General features: G+C 43.2%; 1 protein-coding gene across 6 annotated transcripts in view; it reads left to right on the top strand.

Annotated features, from left to right (window-relative positions):
• Nucleotides 1-19,527, top strand: part of VEZT (vezatin, adherens junctions transmembrane protein) — a 95,543-nt gene that overhangs the window by 13,044 nt on the left and 62,972 nt on the right. For all 6 annotated transcript variants that reach the window (XM_069764719.1, XM_069764716.1, XM_069764715.1 and 3 more), the window contains exon 2: nucleotides 2,092-2,220. In XM_069764719.1, coding sequence (XP_069620820.1) covers nucleotides 2,092-2,220 — 129 coding nt within the window. The remainder of the gene's footprint in view (nucleotides 1-2,091; nucleotides 2,221-19,527) is intronic.

The following is a 19,527-nucleotide window of genomic DNA, read 5'->3' as shown; positions in this document are numbered from 1 at the left end:
CTCTGCACTCTTTATTAATTGCACCTGTTTGTTTGAGCTCTTTACCTGTTTTAATGACACCTGTCCACACACTCAGTCACACTCCAACCTCTCCACCATGGCCAAGACCAAAGAGCTGTCTAAGGACACCAAGGTCAAAATTGTAGATCTGCATAAGGCCGGGGTCACACTTGCGAGAAATTCTCACGAGTCTCACATCTCAATACCCGGCACTGCCGCTGGCACTCGGGATCAGAGTGTGCTGCTGCATGTATTTCTATGCAGCTGAGCGCTCCGGCCCGAGTGCCGGTGGCAGTGCCGGGTGTTGAGATGCAAGACTTGTGCGAGTTTCTCACAAGTGTGACCCCGGCCTAAGACTGAGATGGGCTACAGGATAAGGCCATGTTCACACAGTGCGTTTTTTACTGCGGAACCGCAGCGTTTTTGCCGCTGCGGTTCCGCAGCTGTTTTCCATGCAGGGTACAGTACAATGTACCCTATGGAAAACAGGAACCGCTGTGCACATGATCCTGAATTTAAAAAAAAAAGCCGCGCTGAATAGCTGCGGGAAAAAAGGAGCATGTCACTTCTTTTTTCGGAGCCACAGCGGTTCTGCACCCATAGACCTCCATTGTGAGGTCAAACCCGCAGTAAAACCCGCAGATCAAATATATATCTGCGGGTTTTATTGCGGTTTGTGGTGCCGAACCGCTGCAGCAGGAAGTGCGGGGAAGCGGGCGGAAGTGCGTGGGCGGAGTGTGGCTGCCCCGATCCCACCCCCCCATGCTCCGATGCCCCCCCCCCCCCGTGCTCCGATGCCCCCCCGTGCCCTAATCTCCCCCCCTTATACTTACCCGGCCTCCTGGTGTCCGTCCGGCCGTCTTCTCCCTGGGCGCCGCCATCTTGCAAAATGGCGGGCGAATGCGCAGTGCGCCCGCCGAATCTGCCGGCCGGCAGATTCGTTCCAAAGTGCATTTTGATCACTGAGATATAACCTATCTCAGTGATCAAAATAAAAAAATAGTAAATGACACCCCCCCCTTTGTCACCCCCATAGGTAGGGACAATAAAAAAATTAAGAATTTTTTTTTTTTTTTTCCACTAAGGTTAGAATAGGGGTAGGGTTAGGGGTAGGGTTAGGGTATTTTCAGCCATTTTAACCCTAAAAAACTTCCTAGAAAACACACACTCTGCATAGAAAACTGCATAAAAAAAAGGATCAAAAAACGCATCAAAAAACGCACCAAAACACAAAAAAGGACCAAAAAAAGGACCTGCGTTTTCTGCCAAGAGCTGCGGTTTCAGTCCTGAAAAAAAAAGGATGGAAATCAGGAACGTGTGAACATACCCTAATAAGCAAACAGCTTGGCTGATCGCCTCCATGCCACGCCACATTGATGTAGTAATTGATGCAAAAGGAGCCCCGGCCAAATACTGAGTGCATTTACTGAACATACGTTTCACTAGGCCAATATTTCGGATTTTAAAATCATTTTTCAAGCTGGTGTTATAAAGTATTCTAATTTACTGAGATAATGACTTTTGGGTTTTCATTGGCTGTAAGCCATAATCATCAACATTAACAGAAATAAACGCTTGAAATCAGTCTGTTTGTAATGACTCTATATAATATATGACTTTCACTTTTTGTGTTGAAGAACTGAAATAAATAAACTTTTTGATGATATTCAAATTTTCTGAGAAGCATTTGTATCAAAAATAGAAAGGCCCCTGTCTCTGCCACTCTCCAGGTGTATGTTATTGTCTGCAGGGCTGACTTCAGGTCGAAACACTGTGATCAGTCAGTGATCTCAGCGGTTCAAGCAGTCTGCTTGGGCAGAGCCGTTGATCTTATTGACTGTACTGCTGTCGGCATGACGTCATAGAAAGTCCATTCGAGGCCACAAAAGAGTTGAAAGCAGTATAGTTGTAGCTCTGCGAAAGCTTATTGGGGTTTTTCCTCAATTTTGGGCGTGGTTTTAACTAGAATAACCCTATTGTTCCAAGACCATGACACATGAAAATGCTATTAATTATATGCTGCCATACCATCACTGTTACAAATGGACTATCTACATGATAATGACCTTCTGTACCGCTTTACGCCTTCAGAATTCACCACTCTACCAGTACCTTCAGGATTTGGGGCATTCAGACTTTGAAATATGTCCAGTGGTCTCCCAAGAGGAAGAGAACCTGACAGGGAATGGACGTCAAGGACAGGCTCACAAAACCTCGAAGGTGGGTATGGTTAAATGATAATCTTAGGATTGAACATGTATCTAACAACTAGCAACAATCCTTATACTGACCTTTAAAGGGAACCTGTCAGCAGGATTGTGCACGGTAACCTACAGACAGTGTCAGGTCAGCGCCATTATACCGATCTTTATTTTCAGTTTTGTGCTAATGATAGCACCTGCTCTGCAGCATAATTGCATATTTTATGTGCCTAGTATACATTTTCTTCATGTTATTCAGCTTGTAGAAAAAAAATCAATTTGAAAATGGCGCCTGCCGTGTCTGTACAGTAGCTGCTATCGGTATCTATAGCTGTGATCCAATAGCTGCTACTGCACATGCGCCGGTGACGCCATCTTACTGGAGAAGAAAACAAATTCCCCCTCCATGATGGCGCTGCCGGCGCATGCGCAGTAGCAGCTATTGGATCACAGCTATAGATACCGATAGCAGCTACTGCTATCATACTGATAACAGATACTGTGCAGGCACAGCGTTTACTCTGTAATGCCGCAGCATTTCAGAGTAAAAATACACCGCTGCCGTAATGGAGCTGGATTTTGATTCATACTGCCCAAAGCGGGGGGCTGTCGGTTTCACCCATGTCCATGTTAAAGGGAATCTGTCAGTAGATTAACCCTCCTAAGTCGTCTATATATGGGCATGTAGGTTATAGGAAACTGAATAAAATGTTGCCTTGATTTCTCCAATCCGATGTCTTATTCCAGAGAAACCCACGTTTTTCATGTGTTAATGATCTCTTCCAGACTCTGGGGCGAATAATGCCTGGAAGATAACTCTGCCTCCAGAGCTTATTTTACATGAATGGGGAGTTACCAGTGTGAGACAAGTAACCAACACAGAACAGGAGAAATTATCTTCTTGCAAACACACTTTTTGCGACTCTGAGTTCTGCAGTCTTGCAACAATATTGCAACCCTGTCTGCATTTGAGATGGAATCTGGAGCTGAGAGGAGTCTGCAGATATGTGAGTGATGACCATACATAGCTCTGCAGGGAGAGCAGAGAGCAGCCATTACACATCACACTGGTCACTCCTCCTTCATGTAAAACAAGCTCTGGAGGCAGAGTTATCTTCCAGGCAGCGTTCTCTCAATAGCCTGTAAGAGCTCATTTACATAAAGCGATAAGATGATTTCTCTACAGCAAGCAATTTGATATGTTCAGCAGTCTATAACCATGCGCCCATATTAATAGTTTAGATAGGTCAAATCTGCTGACAGATTCCCTATAAATTAGTTACAAGTAGTGATGGGCAGACTCTGTAACCTAAGTAACCAGAACTGTACCCAAATTTGAACCCAGACCCCATTCAAATGAGGGGACCTGAACAGCCGGCGTTTTCCACGCTGTCATGTATATGACCGCGCAAGAAACAACGGCTCTGATAGGCAGTAAGTTCATTACCACTGGTCAGAGTGCTCCAGTTCCCACGCTTTCATACAGATGACAGTGTGCGAGGCAGCACCTGTGGACGGTGGTAAAAATGTAACAACCGGTTAGAGCGCTATGATTTCCACGCAGTCATACAGATGGGTACCATCGATCTCCGTTTTTTACTGATGAGAGTACTACTCTTATCATGGTTCGCCTGCTCTCGCTGATGGAAGCGAGAGCAGATGTACAATCATGAGAATATTCATCATCTTGTGCAATAAATAAAATACAAAAAGTGTCTTGGGACCCCTCTACTTTTGATAACCAGCTCAGGTAAAGCTGACAGCTGCGGGCTGAAGCCCCCAGCTGTCAGCTTTATATTTGCTGGTTATCAAAAATAGAGGGATGCCCCCTGCCGTTTTTTAAATGATTTAAATAATTAAAAAAAAAACAAACGGGATGGAGTCCCTTCATTTTTGACAACTGGGGGCTAGTATTTTCAGACTGGGAAGGGGCCATCGATATTGGACTTCCCCAGCCTAAAAATAACAGTCTGCAGCCAACCCAGAGAAGGCGCATCTATTAGACGCGTCAATTCTTGCGCTTTGCCCGCCTCGTCCTGTTTGGGACCCCTCTATTTTTGATAACCAGCCAATATAAAGCTGACAGCTGGGGCCTGCAGCCCGCAGCTGTCAGCTTTATCTGCACTGGTTATCAAAAATGGAGGGGACCCAAACAGGTTTTTTAATTTATTACTATTTTGTTATTTATTTCAGAGGCGCCGAATGATGATGAATACAATCATCATCTTGCATCTGCTCTCGCTGCTATCAGTAGCAGTACTCTCATCATCCGAAGCCTGTGACCAACTATAAAATTTTTACCACCGGTCACAGCTGCTGGCTCACACTCTGTCATCTGTATGACAGCGTGGTAACCGCAGTGCTGTGTCCGGCAGTAACTAACTTACTGCTGATCAGAGCTGGTGGTGACCGCGTGGGAAACGCCAGATGTTCAAGTGCTGAACCCCAACAGTAACACTAACTTCAGGGAGAAGTCCGTGCATGGACACAAGGTGTTCGGTACGGTCCCCGAACTTTATCGTTCAGGTTCGCCCATCCCTAGTTAGAAACCGTGTTTAAAACAGTTTTATCTGTATTTTGCTTTTTGTTTTCTCAACATTTTGATAGAAATAGGAGGGCTTTGCCTTGAGCGTTTCCTTTAGCTAGAGATGTATATAAAGTCATGTGATGGGTCAGTCGGCTGCTAAATTAGTATTCTAGCAAGCCAAGAATTATTCCGCAGTCATTGTTTAATACAAATTCTAACAGTCTATTCAGTAGGACTATCAGCTGTGTATCCACCAGACTTCTGCTCAACACAACTGATAGTCCCAACATCATTTATAAGGCAAGAAATCCCACTTATTAAACCTGACAGGGCACACCTGTGAAGTGAAAACCATTCCCGGTGACTACCTCTTGAAGCTCATCAAGAGAATGCCAAAAGTGTGCAAAGCAGTCATCAAAGCAAAAGGTGGCTACTTTGAAGAACCTAGAATATAAGACATAATTTCAGTTGTTTCACACTTTTTTGTTAAGTATATAATTCCACATGTGCTAATTCATAGTTTTGATGCCTTCAGTGTGAATGTACAAATTTCATAGTGATGAAAATACAGAAAAATCTTTAAATGAGAAGGTGTGTCCAAACTTTTGGTGTGTACTGTAGGTGCTAAATACGTTTCTGCTCTACCTGATGCTGGGTCAAAGTGGTCACTTACTGCTTGTGCCGGTGATTCTGCTATTTCACTGTAACAGAGCAGTTCCTTCTCTTCCAGGCTGCTTTGTCGACTCGGCGGGACTGCCAGCGTCATGCTGATTGACAGCAGGCTTCCCTCAGGCAGCGGTGAGCTGGCTGTCACTCAGCACGACAACAGCATTCATGGCCCATGAGCAGAGCAGAAAAGAAGCAGCTGCTCTGCCGACGTGATGTCAGCGGAAGCCTCAGAATCGCTGGCAGGAACGGTCTGTGACTGCGCTTAGCCGGCAGAGATCAGCGGCAGGCAGAACAGGCAGGTAGTTAGTAACTAAAAGCCTGTTTGTTCTTAGGCCCACAGTAAAGAAAAAAAAACTAGTCCTGATTAACGCCTATAAAGAAGAGCAAGTTGGTCCATTTTGGGTTGATGGACTCAAAATCAGTCACTCTCGGTTCTAAGAAACCTCTTTATGTGTGAAAAAAGGTAAAGCGCTGCGGAATATGTTAGCGCTATATAAAAATAAAGATTATCATTATTATTTAAGCAGTGGTGCAGGAAAAAGTGCATCTTTCAAGAAAACTATGATTTTTACGCAGGACAACATTCCATTGCATGCATCAACGTCTGCACTGTTTGGCTAGCCATTAAAGGCCTTAACCCCTTACCGACCTCCGCCGTACTAGTACTGCAGAGGTTGGTACCCCCACTTTGTTGCAGGCTGCGGCAGTGAGCCCGCATGAAATCCGCAACATGTCAGCTGTTTTGAACAGCTGACATGTGCCCACAAAAGCGACGGGTGGAATTGCGAGTCACCCGCCGCTATTAACTAGTTTAATGCCTCTGTCAAACACTGACAGCGGCATTTAACTACCGCTTCCAGCCATTGGGCCGGAGATGAGTTCATCGCTGACCCCCATCACATGGTCGGGGGTCAGCGATGCGTCGGCATAACAACCAGAGGTCTCCTTGAGACCTCTATGGTTGTTGCCGGCTTGTGTGAGCGCCACCCTGTGGTCGGCGCTCATAGCAAGCCTGTAATTCAGCTACACAGGAGCGATCTATGCATCGCTCCTATGTAGCTGAACCGATCGAGTTGTGCCAGCTTCTAGCCTCCCATGGAGGCTTTTGAAGCATGGCAAAAGTAAAAAAAAGAAAAAAAAAATTATGAAAAAAATATATAAAAGTTTAAATCGCCCCCCTTTCGCCCCATTCAAAATAAAACAATAAAATCAAAATCAAACCTACATATATTTGTTATGGCCATGTTCAGAATTGCCCGATCTATCCATAAAAAAAAAAAGCATTAACCTGATCGCTAAACAGCGTAGCGAGAAAAAAATTAGAAACGCCAGAATTACGTTTTTTTGGTCGTCGTGACATTGCATTAAAATGCAATAACGGGCGATCAAAAGAACGTATCTGCACCAAAATGGTATAATTAAAAACGTCAGCTCAGCACGCTAAAAATAAGCCCTCACCCGACCCCAGATCATGAAAAATGGAGACGCTACGGGTATTGGAAAATTGTGCAATTTGTTTTGGGGATTTTTTTAAGCAAAGTTTGGAATTTTTTTTTTACCACTTAGATAAAAAGTAACCAAGACATGTTAGGTGTCTATGAACTCATACTGACCTGGAGAATCAAAATGGCAGGTTAGTTTTAGCATTTAGTGAACCTAGCAAAAAGGCCAAACAAAAAACAAGTGTGGGATTGCACTTTTTTTGCAATGTCACCGCACTTGGAATTTTTTTTTCTGTTTTCTAGTACATGACATGCTAAAACCAATGATGTCGTTCAAAAGTGCAACTTGTCCTGCAAAAAAAAGCCCTCACATGGCCAAATTGATGGAAAAATAAAAAAGTTATGGCGCTGGGATGGAGGGGAGCGAAAAACGAGAACGCAAAAATGGAAACGGGCAAGGTCTTGAAGGGGTTAAAGATGAAAGCATAATGACATGGTCCCTTCCTCACTTGAACTAAACCCTATTGAGAACTTCTGGGTCTTTCTTAAATGGGAGCTTTATTGTGAAGAAAAATTGTCACCTCTCTGACCACTAGCATGCAAGAAAACACACAGCGTCCAATCCAGGTTGATCAATTCCCAAAGATAGTTTATTCCTCCATCGCTTAAAAAAGTTTCGACCTGTTATAGGTCTTTATCAAGTATACATACAGACATATAGGGCTGGCTTATATAGTGTGGCTAATAAACATGCACCAGTCAGTGCAGAGGCCAAACCCGCTCATGTTAAATACATTAATTAAAAAAAAATCAATACAGGGCATATCAACCCTACCATTAATCTACATACAAAACATGTTATACAATAAAAAGATGGCAAATAATCGCAATATGCAATAATACTCCCATAACTTGTAGAAAAGAATCGTTATGCTCCACTAATCAAATATTGGCATCCCCATTATCATAGTTACCAGGGTCCAATCTAAATAAAGTAGATCGTAAATATGGAAAAATGCAATATGGAGACCCAATAGTAGATTGCTACAAAAAATGCACCAAATTCCTAATGACAAGGTATACAAGGGGTGTATCCGCTACCATCCAATGACAAAAAGAAATTGAGTGGTCAAGGAAACGGCAACCTTTTTAGCCCTTAAAATCCAATCTTACCTGGCCTGCATGCCATTCCAGCACATGCCCCCGCTATCACACGCCACACAAGAGACCACATGATTGGAGTCACGTGATCGCTATATTCCGATGGCGCGCACATCAAAACCTCAGTAATGTGGCCACAGTAAAGAAAATGCCCACATGATGTAAGGTTATCAGCCTAACCAGGTCTTGATTGGTGCCAGCATTCTTAAAGGAATACAGCACATGTAATAACCCATAGTGGCAGCAGGACTACAGTTGGTGTGACGGTTGCAATCGCCCCTGGGGCCTAGTGGATCCCAAAAATCCCTTTGGCCTATATAAAAAGACCAGTGCTATTAAAGACTTCCAATAATTGGGGGCCCTATTAGAGATTTTGCTTTGGGGCCCGTGCTATCCATGTTACGCCACTGATAACAACTCCCTCTGACCAGTGTCTGGGAGGCTGTGGTTGGCGCTGCCCTAAAAGTTGATCGGCAACAGATTAAGAATCTGACAGACTCAATGGATGAAATATTTATGACTGTTGTTGAAAAGGAGGGTGGCTATATTGGGCACTGATACATATTTTTTGAAATGTCAAATGTATTTTATTGGTCATTATTCTCACTTTAAAGGGAACCTGTCACCACGAAAATCGCGGGTGAGGTAAGCCCACCGGCATCAGGGGCTTATCTACAGCATTCTGTAATGCTGTAGATAAGCCCCCGATGTTACCTGAAAAAGGAGAAAAAGACGTTAGATTATAATCACCCAGGGGCGGTCCCGCTGCGGTCTGGTCAGATGGGCGTCTCTGGTCCGCTGCGGCTCCTCCCATCTTCATTCCAAGACGTCCTCTTCTGATCTTCAGGCACGGCTCCGGCACAGGCGTACTTTGTCTGCCCTGTTGAGGGCAGAGCAAAGTACTGCAGTGCGCAGGCGCCGGGCCTCTCTGACCTTTCCCAGCACTGCAGTACTTTGTTCTGCCCTCAACAGGACGTCTTGGAATGAAGATGGGAGGCGCCGCAGCGGACCGGAGACACCCATCCGACCAGACCAGCAGCGGGACCGCCCCTGGGTGAGTATAATCTAACGTCTTTTTCTCCTCTTTCAGGTAACATCGGGGGCTTATCTAAAGCATTACAGAATGCTGTAGATAAGCCCCTGATGCCGGTGGGCTTACCTCACCCGCGATTATCGGGGTGACAGGTTCCCTTTATCAGATAAAAATAAAACAATTGAGATGGGAAAATGGACGTTTTTCATTTTTTTGCATAATAATTCTGCACACAGATTCTCTAAAGACAAAACTTCACTTTTTTTTATTTAAATATTCAGGTTTATAACCTCCTGGATTGTCCGAGAGCACTAAAATTAGTCTTCAAACATACAAAATACCTAATAATAGTGCACCCAGTGTCCCCTTCACATCTTCTATAATTGCATGGGGCAGTGAGCCCACACCGTTATACCGCTGCATGCCGATACATGTAAATCTGTCCATGGTTTTGTTTGTTTTGGTCAAACTACTGCAACAACGACACTAATTGCACAGGTTTAGTATCGGACAACCCCCTTAATACCAATTTACATTGTAGAACACTGCCGGCCTTTTTGGCAGCCATTCTGTTTCCTCTCTAAACAATATAGGCTGCTCTAAAAGGCTGAAAAATGGAAACTATGAGAAATGTTTATCCTGCCGCAGCTCAGCTGTTAACTACATTGGATATATTGAATGAACTGTTGATGTTACAAGGTTTCTTCTGCAATGTAGTGATTCTTCTTCGTCACTTCTTATCTAATTGTTTATACCATAATATTGTTCTGTCTTTATTTTCAAGCACCATTTTCCTTAAATAATATACAAACAAAACAAACCCCAAACCACAAGTCTGTGACCACTGCCAGTAATTTTCCGCTGCCGCTCTGTGGTTTTACTTTATGATGTGTTATCACTTTGTAGGGGCTATGCTTGGTACAAGAGACTCGGGTGGTTTTCATGTTTACATAGTAACATAGTAACATAGTAACATAGTTAGTAAGGCCGAAAAAAGACATTTGTCCATCCAGTTCAGCCTATATTCCATCATAATAAATACCCAGATCTACGTCCTTCTACAGAACCTAATAATTGTATGATACAATATTGTTCTGCTCCAGGAAGACATCCAGGCCTCTCTTGAACCCCTCGACTGAGTTCGCCATCACCACCTCCTCAGGCAAGCAATTCCAGATTCTCACTGCCCTAACAGTAAAGAATCCTCTTCTATGTTGGTGGAAAAACCTTCTCTCCTCCAGACGCAAAGAATGCCCCCTTGTGCCCGTCACCTTCCTTGGTATAAACAGATCCTCAGCGAGATATTTGTATTGTCCCCTTATATACTTATACATGGTTATTAGATCGCCCCTCAGTCGTCTTTTTTCTAGACTAAATAATCCTAATTTCGCTAATCTATCTGGGTATTGTAGTTCTCCCATCCCCTTTATTAATTTTGTTGCCCTCCTTTGTACTCTCTCTAGTTCCATTATATCCTTCCTGAGCACCGGTGCCCAAAACTGGACACAGTACTCCATGTGCGGTCTAACTAGGGATTTGTACAGAGGCAGTATAATGCTCTCATCATGTGTATCCAGACCTCTTTTAATGCACCCCATGATCCTGTTTGCCTTGGCAGCTGCTGCCTGGCACTGGCTGCTCCAGGTAAGTTTATCATTAACTAGGATCCCCAAGTCCTTCTCCCTGTCAGATTTACCCAGTGGTTTCCCGTTCAGTGTGTAATGGTGATATTGATTCCCTCTTCCCATGTGTATAACCTTACATTTATCATTGTTAAACCTCATCTGCCACCTTTCAGCCCAAGTTTCCAACTTATCCAGATCCATCTGTAGCAGAATACTATCTTCTCTTGTATTAACTGCTTTACATAGTTTTGTATCATCTGCAAATATCGATATTTTACTGTGTAAACCTTTTACCAGATCATTAATGAATATGTTGAAGAGAACAGGTCCCAATACTGACCCCTGCGGTACCCCACTGGTCACAGCGACCCAGTTAGAGACTATACCATTTATAACCACCCTCTGCTTTCTATCACTAAGCCAGTTACTAACCCATTTACACACATGTTCCCCCAGACCAAGCATTCTCATTTTGTGTACCAACCTCTTGTGCGGCACGGTATCAAACGCTTTGGAAAAATCGAGATATACCACGTCCAATGACTCACCGTGGTCCAGCCTATAGCTTACCTCTTCATAAAAACTGATTAGATTGGTTTGACAGGAGCGATTTCTCATAAACCCATGCTGATATGGAGTTAAACAGTTATTCTCATTGAGATAATCCAGAATAACATCCCTCAGAAACCCTTCAAATATTTTACCAACAATAGAGGTTAGACTTACTGGCCTATAATTTCCAGGTTCACTTTTAGAGCCCTTTTTGAATATTGGCACCACATTTGCTATGCGCCAGTCCTGCGGAACAGACCCTGTCGCTATAGAGTCACTAAAAATAAGAAATAATGGTTTATCTATTACATTACTTAGTTCTCTTAGTACTCGTGGGTGTATGCCATCCGGACCCGGAGATTTATCTATTTTAATCTTATTTAGCCGGTTTCGCACCTCTTCTTGGGTTAGATTGGTGACCCTTAATATAGGGTTTTCATTGTTTCTTGGGATTTCACCTAGCATTTCATTTTCCACCGTGAATACCGTGGAGAAGAAGGTGTTTAATATGTTAGCTTTTTCCTCGTCATCTACAACCATTCTTTCCTCACTATTTTTTAAGGGGCCTACATTTTCAGTTTTTATTCTTTTACTATTGATATAGTTGAAGAACAGTTTGGGATTAGTTTTACTCTCCTTAGCAATGTGCTTCTCTGTTTCCTTTTTGGCAGCTTTAATTAGTTTTTTAGATAAAGTATTTTTCTCCCTATAGTTTTTTAGAGCTTCAATGGTGCCATCCTGCTTTAGTAGTGCAAATGCTTTCTTTTTACTGTTAATTGCCTGTCTTACTTCTTTGTTTAGCCACATTGGGTTTTTCCTATTTCTAGTCCTTTTATTCCCACAAGGTATAAACCGCTTACACTGCCTATTTAGGATGTTCTTAAACATTTCCCATTTATTATCTGTATTCTTATTTCTGAGGATATTGTCCCAGTCTACCAGATTAAGGGCATCTCTAAGCTGTTCAAACTTTGCCTTCCTAAAGTTCAATGTTTTTGTGACTCCCTGACAAGTCCCCCTAGTGAAAGACAGGTGAAACTGCACAATATTGTGGTCGCTATTTCCTAAATGCCCGACCACCTGCAGATTTGTTATTCTGTCAGGTCTATTAGATAGTATTAGGTCTAAAAGTGCTGCTCCTCTGGTTGGATTCTGCACCAATTGTGAAAGATAATTTTTCTTGGTTATTAGCAGAAACCTGTTGCCTTTATGGGTTTCACAGGTTTCTGTTTCCCAGTTAATATCCGGGTAGTTAAAGTCCCCCATAACCAGGACCTCATTATGGGTTGCAGCTTCATCTATCTGCTTTAGAAGTAGACTTTCCATGCTTTCTGTTATATTTGGGGGTTTGTAACAGACCCCAATGAGAATTTTGTTACCATTTTTCCCTCCATGAATTTCAACCCATATGGACTCGACATCCTCATTCCCTTCGCTAATATCCTCCCTTAAAGTGGACTTTAGACAAGACTTTACATAGAGACAAACCCCTCCTCCTCTCCGATTTTTACGATCCTTTCTAAACAGACTGTAACCCTGTAAGTTGACTGCCCAGTCATAGCTTTCATCTAACCATGTCTCGGTTATTCCCACTATGTCAAAGTTACCTGTAGATATTTCTGCTTCTAGTTCTTCCATCTTGTTTGTCAGTTTAGAGGATTTTGTTTTGTTCCAATCTCCTCGCTGTGGATTGTTTTAGAAATGTTCTTACCTCCCTTCAGAGTATGTTTTCCTGGGTCGTCTTTGTTCGAGTCTAATGTTTTTCTTCCCGTCCCCTCTTCTTGATGAGCTATAAACATTGGGCACGTTTTCTTTATTTTTACTGTGTCAGGATTTGAAAATAATACTAAAGTCATCAAAATTATTTGACATTGAATGGAATTATGCAGAGACTGGAAAAAATCTTTTACAGGGCTTTTCCAGGACTAAAACAGAAAAGCCCTATATTTAGTACAGGGCCATATAAGGCTCCATACTGAGCACACTGTGGCGTCTCCTTTTTATTTGATGAAAAGCTTTCATATGGCAACATTACTTCTAAAAAAAAAAAAAAAACCCTTTAGAACCAATGAAATATTTATTCATAGTATGCAGTAAGTTCACACAGGGCGTTTTTGCTGCGTTTTTTTTAATGCTAATTTTCAGCTGCTTTTTACAATACCAGCAAGCCTATAATAATAATAATAATAATCTTTATTTTTATATAGCGCTAACATATTCCGCAGCGCTTTACAGTTTTGCACACATTATCATCACTGTCCCCGATTGGGCTCACAATCTAGAATTCCTATCAGTATGTCTTTGGAATGTGGGAGGAAACCGGAGTGCCCGGAGGAAACCCACGCAAACACGGAGAGAATCATCTTTGCAGATGTTGTCCTGGGTGGGACTAGAACCCAGGACCCCAGCGCTGCAAGGCTGTAGTGCTAACCACTGCGCCACCGTGCTGCCCATGAGCCTATGAGATTTCAGAAATTTTTTGTGTGGTCAGTATTTTGTGCTTTGCTGTGTTTTTTGGACATAGAGCATGTCACTTTTTTCAGCGTTTTTCACCTATTGATTTGAATGGGTGGTGAAAAAACGCTGCAAATATGCAGGTTGACTTTTCTTTCAGCGTAATTGCTGCAGAAAAGTCAAGGACAGCAGGATGTGACCTCACACTCGGCTCTGCTACATCTAGATGGCAGGCTGCATGATGAGTCCATGCAGCCTGTCATCCAGCCGAGCGGACCCAGACCCCATTCACTTGAATGGGGGGCCCGACAATACAGTGATTGACACGCTGTCATCTCCGCCGGTCAAAGAAGCGCAGTTCCCACGCAAGCAGAAGACATCAGAGCTATAAACTTTACCTCCGGTCACTGGTGTCAGCTGATGAGACTACTGCTCCCATCATCTGACACCTACCGCCGCTAATTACAGTGACAGCAGGAACAGCGGATGGGAGTATTCATTTGCCGCTCCTGAGCAATATTTAAAAAAAAAAAAAAAACGGAGTGGGTTTCCCCCTAATTTTGATAACCAGCCAGACAAAACTCACAGCTGGGGGCTGCATCCCCCAGCTGTCAGCCTCAGCAAGGCTAGTGATCAAGAATAGAGGGGTTCTCACGCTTTTTAAAAAATTATTTAAATAAATAATTTTTAAAAAAAACGGCGTGGGGTCCACCCTATTTTTGACAACCAGCCTTGCTAAATCTCACAACTGGGGGCTGGTATTCTCAGGCTGGTAAGGGGTTATGGATATGCAGCGCCCCAGGGTCCTGGTCGTTGCAGTAATGTTGTTCTTCCACCAGGGGGAGTGATGTTACGCCTGAAGGCAATAAAGGAGATCACTTTACCAGGTATCACATACCACACAACACACTTCACACTCCAGTCCACCAGGGGGAGCTATGCTCCTATTTAGTAGGGCACTCTTCACAATTAGATAAAACTGGTGGTCTGGATAGGAAGTTAGGCAGAAGCTGACTGGGCTTGAGCCAGGCAGAACCTCTCAGGCAGCCAGTGGGGAAAGGAGGAACATCTAGCGGCTGCAGACAGGAGGGTCCCTGAGAGGGGTGGGATCCTGTCAGAGGCCTAAACAGAAGGCGACGGAGCTGCGCCTGCTTACCTATGTGGCAGCATCCAAAGGAAGAGACATTGAAAGGAATTGCATTGCTGAGAGTGAGAAACGAAGTCATAGCAGAAGGAGAGGAAACCAGAAGGAGTTCTGCCCTGTAAAAGGCTGCCTCCTTTCTGAGGCGCAGAAGCCGGTAGCTGGAACACCGAGGGAGTCATCGTCTCCAAGCCTGGCTCCAGAGACCGGAAAGGACAGCTAATTCCATATTAGTTGCCCAATCTTTTACCCAGGAGGCACAGTGGCAACAGTGGGGGCCGGGGCGTGATAGTGTCCCTGTAAAAAGCCTCAGGCCATCAGTCATTCGGGTTTGTCCTATCCTTACCATCAGGGGGACAGAGAGAGAGATTTAACATCTACAATAGTTGTGAGAACCTCACCGACAAGCTCAGCAGGGAGGTGCTACAACGCCCAGGCGCTAGAGGAAGGCTACTGATTTTCACCTGGATAAGGGGACTCTGGATTTGCCTTCAGACCGGCCGGACTCTGCCTACCCTGTGATCCGGTGCTCCGGACTGAGGACGCTGAAGCCTTCAGTAAAGGTAAAAGACTGCAACCTTGTGTCCTCGTTCTTCACTGCGCCTCACACCATCCACTATCTACACACTGGGAAGCCCAGGGGACATACTTCACCTGTGGGAAGGTATACCATCTAGCTGCCATAACATCACCCAAGCGGACCCCTAAGCAGCTTCGGTCACCCTGACCGAATACCACAGGTGGTGTCACGAACATTATCCCTTTAAATATCTTTCCCCCTTTTATCAACTTACGCCCCTAGGGCCACGGACCGGGTCAGCCACCGTGACATCCTCCTTGAGAACCGAAGGGCCCGGTACCGAGTTCCCCTAGCCCTTGGGGGCGCTCCAGATATAGGCGCCCCGCTAGCCTAAAAATAGCGACCCGCAGCTGCCTAGAAATGGCGCATCTATTAGATGGGCCAATTCTGGCGCTTTGCCTGGCTCTTCCCACTTGCCCTGTAGTGGTAGCAAGTGGGGTAATGAGGGGTTAATGTCACCTTACTATTGTAAGATGACATTAAGCCGGCTTAGTAATGGAGAGGTGTCAATAAGACACCTATCCATTACTAATCCTATAGCAGTTAAAGGGGTAAACACACACACACATGCAGAAAAAAGTATTTTAATGAAATGAAACACCACACAGTTCTGACAATATTTTTATTGTTCTGCCATTCCAAGCAAAGCCATCGATCTTCTGTAATAAAAATAAAATAAAAAAGCAAAAGTATACTTCCTGATCTGTCGTAGTCCGATATAACGAGTGTCCCACGCAGTATCTGGGGGGAGATAAAGCTTGCAACTGGGAGCGCTGCTAATGCGACCGCTCCTGGCTGTAAGCTACTGGGGAATGAATGAGACGGAGCGGGTGCAGGCTCAGTAACTAGCGGTGACATCACCGAGCCTGTGCTCCCTCACAGCCTGACCGGAGGTAACCTCTGCACCGTGGGAAAATGCCAGGGAAGAGGATACCACAGGTAATGTATCTATTCTATCAATCTATCTGTTGTATCAATCTATCTGTTGTGTCAATCTATTCGTTCTATCAATCTATCTATTTTATCCATTCATTCTATCTATCTATTCATTCTATCTACAGGATGTTGTTTTTTTTTCCTCTGTGTTGTGCACTCCACTTTATTGGCATGCACAAAGAGAAAATAAAACGCGGCAACAAAAATGCACCTAAACCTGCGTTTTTGGCGCAGCTTTCCTGCCAAGATGATCACGTTTTGCTGCAGAAAAAAACGTAGCAAAAACGCCCTGTGTGAACTTACCCTAATGGTGAAGTTGGGTACCCCCACATTTTTTACTTTCACCACAATAACTTCATTTCGTTATGTAAATGTCTTGTAGGTCATATAAAGGTTCAAGCTACTTAAAATGAATGTATGGAAAATTAGGTGGCAAAGGGAACTGTACTTTTAAGAAGCTTTGCATTGATCAATAGTACAAGCGAACAAACTTTATAGTAAATCTTATCAGAGAATTCGGCTTCTTTCTCCATTTATCAGCCACTTCTTCCCCTCCATCCTGTCTTCTTAAGTTGTCAAGTACAATTACAAGGCCTGTGTTACGCTATTGAGGGAGGAGGAGTAAAGATCAGAGTAAGAAAACAGGCAGAGAGAGACAGAGAACGTACTGAGCTTTCTGACAAGTCTTTGTCCTCAAGCCAGAGCTGGATTCACATCTACACAGCTCAAGCCTGCTTTATAAGTTCTTCCGTACCTCTGCTGTTTGTCTGTATGCTAACTAAGGAATGAAGAGCAGCAATCCACCTCTAGTCTTGTCCCACCAACTCAGTCAATTTCTATTTCAGAAAAATAGTGGACAACTGGTGAAAATGCAGGATGCAAAAGATGTTGTTGTTCATAGTCTCAGGACTGCTTATTCTAAAAATTATTTGAACGTATGGTTTGTTTTTATATATGAATTTCAGTGTTTTTATGTGACTACTCATGTTCTTTGTGTTTTCTCAAAACATTTCGGTGTAGACTGGATTAGGGTTCAAAAGTGGGTTTGGCGTTTTATTAACAGATGTATTGTACTGCTAAACTAAGGGTGTATTTACAGCTTGTCAGCTGATTGACGGTTGTTTACTAGCCTGTTTAGGCAGGCTGATCACAATTCTAACGACAGTACGTGTCCTGTCAACAATGGCATGAAACCAAGTTTTAAAATTTCACATGACAAATGAGAATTTTGCTCATTCGCCAGGTGAACCCATAAATCATTCCCGATTATTGGCCAGTGTAAATGCACCCTGTATGCACCCTTCCTGTCTTTTCTTGTCTCTGGAGGAGGGCCTGTACTCTGTTTTCTTGATGACTAATGTCTATAAAAAGAATATTATCTATAAAGTCTATCAAGGGCTGTCTGCCATTTTTGGCATACAAAAGTCTCAAATTATGCAACCACAATATTTCTAGTACAATTTGGGACTTTTCTTGCCACTTTTCAAAAGGACACCTTAATTACGATGTGTGTGGCACAGAAAAATAGAACAATGTTTATTGTATGTGCACATCCTATTATATTTCAATTTCCCTTTAAACAGAAACGCAAAAGACACCTGGTGCGTGACAAAATAATACTGAAAGGGCGTGCGTGCCTGCTATATGGCCAGCTGCAAAAAAAAGTTTTTAATAATGGAAAAAAATAGCTATAACATAAAAAATATTACACAAACATAATTTTTCTTCTATAGATTACCCTTGATTAGTGATACATGAGACATTACCATTAACCGTTTACCGTTGTCTCTAATTTTTTTATTTTTATCTCTCATATCATTTTGTTAATTTCACTGTAAAATGAGAATTTTCCCTTCAGCTATTTCAGTATCGGGCAGATTCCTTTTCCAGGGATGATACTCTGTCTTGGTTTCAGTTTCAGCAATAACAAAATTACTATGTAGAAGTAAAATATATATATTATTAAAAAAATGTATATGTGTGTGTAATGTAGTGCAATGGTATCCTCACTGTACAGTGATGAGGCAGTGACCCAGGAAATTTCAAAGTAAACGTAGTTTTAATGTCTAAAACTTATAAATAAAACAAACTGTCTCCTCCGGATCGCAGTCATGAAACAAGACAGTCCGTAAGTGCGCTTGCCGAGGATGACTGCACCACCGTATTATGCTGCGGGGTGCCAGGAGTTCGTTCTGCTTGGTTCTGTGTTCTCTCACACAGGCTGAGCTTTTGCAGAGCCGTCTGCTCTGCACCTTGCAAACTTGAGTCTCCTCTCCTCCACCCTGGGTACCAACCGCACATGATCCGCTTACTTCCCACATGGTGGGCATAGCCCAATGTGGAAAGTAAGCGGATAAATGCATTCCTATGTGTGCGGAATCCCCGCAATTCCGCACAAAGAATGAACATTCTGCGTTTTTTTTCCGGAATGCGATTCCGCCGCGGAAAAAAAAGCCAATTTTTGCACAAAAATTCCGGATTGCATTCTAATAATAGGATGCTTAATGTATGCGTTTTTTTTTAGTTTTATTCCGTTTATATAGCGAAAAACCGCAAAAAATCCTGATCGTGTGCACACAGCCTAACACTCACTTTTATTCTGCTTTGCAATCACAGCTGTGCCTGTAACTGCAATGCACTCCTGCGGCCTCAATATGCTTCTGTGCACATCCTGGGGGACACATAGCGACCTTCGAATATGACCCCACAGTATATAATCTTCCCATGGTTTCCATATTTGAAACATATGTTTCCATCCTCCATAGTGTATATAGACAGTATAGCGGCATGTATGTGATTTTTGAGAATGGCTACATAGGTTGTAGCCTGAAAGTTTATCCTAATCCAAAGGATAACGAAAGCAAGGGTCCCGCTTTGCCATTTGGATGAGTTGGTGGTCATACATGTGCACTGCCGCAATATTCAAAGTCTATAGGACTAGCAAGGATTGCTTTTGAATGGTGCAGTAGTGCGGATGTGTGACTAATACGTGGTACATTGGGCATCTTGGACACTGACTCTAATGATATATACTAGCTGGGTGCATTTAAAGGGTTACTCACATCTTGATAAACAGATGTTGTTGGATAGTGCTTGAAAATACAAGCAATTTTGCAGCTTACTACTTATTAAAATTTTCAGCTGTTCTTGAGATATTAACACTTTTCTTCTGTTTACAGCTCACTGCCTTGGAGACCGACCACCTA

The sequence above is a fragment of the Ranitomeya imitator genome, chromosome 4 (genome assembly GCF_032444005.1).
Source record: "Ranitomeya imitator isolate aRanImi1 chromosome 4, aRanImi1.pri, whole genome shotgun sequence".
In the NCBI taxonomy this organism is placed as follows: Eukaryota; Metazoa; Chordata; class Amphibia; order Anura; family Dendrobatidae; genus Ranitomeya; species Ranitomeya imitator.
Note: the sequence above shows the minus strand (reverse complement) of the source record. Positions and strands in the feature narration are given on the sequence as shown.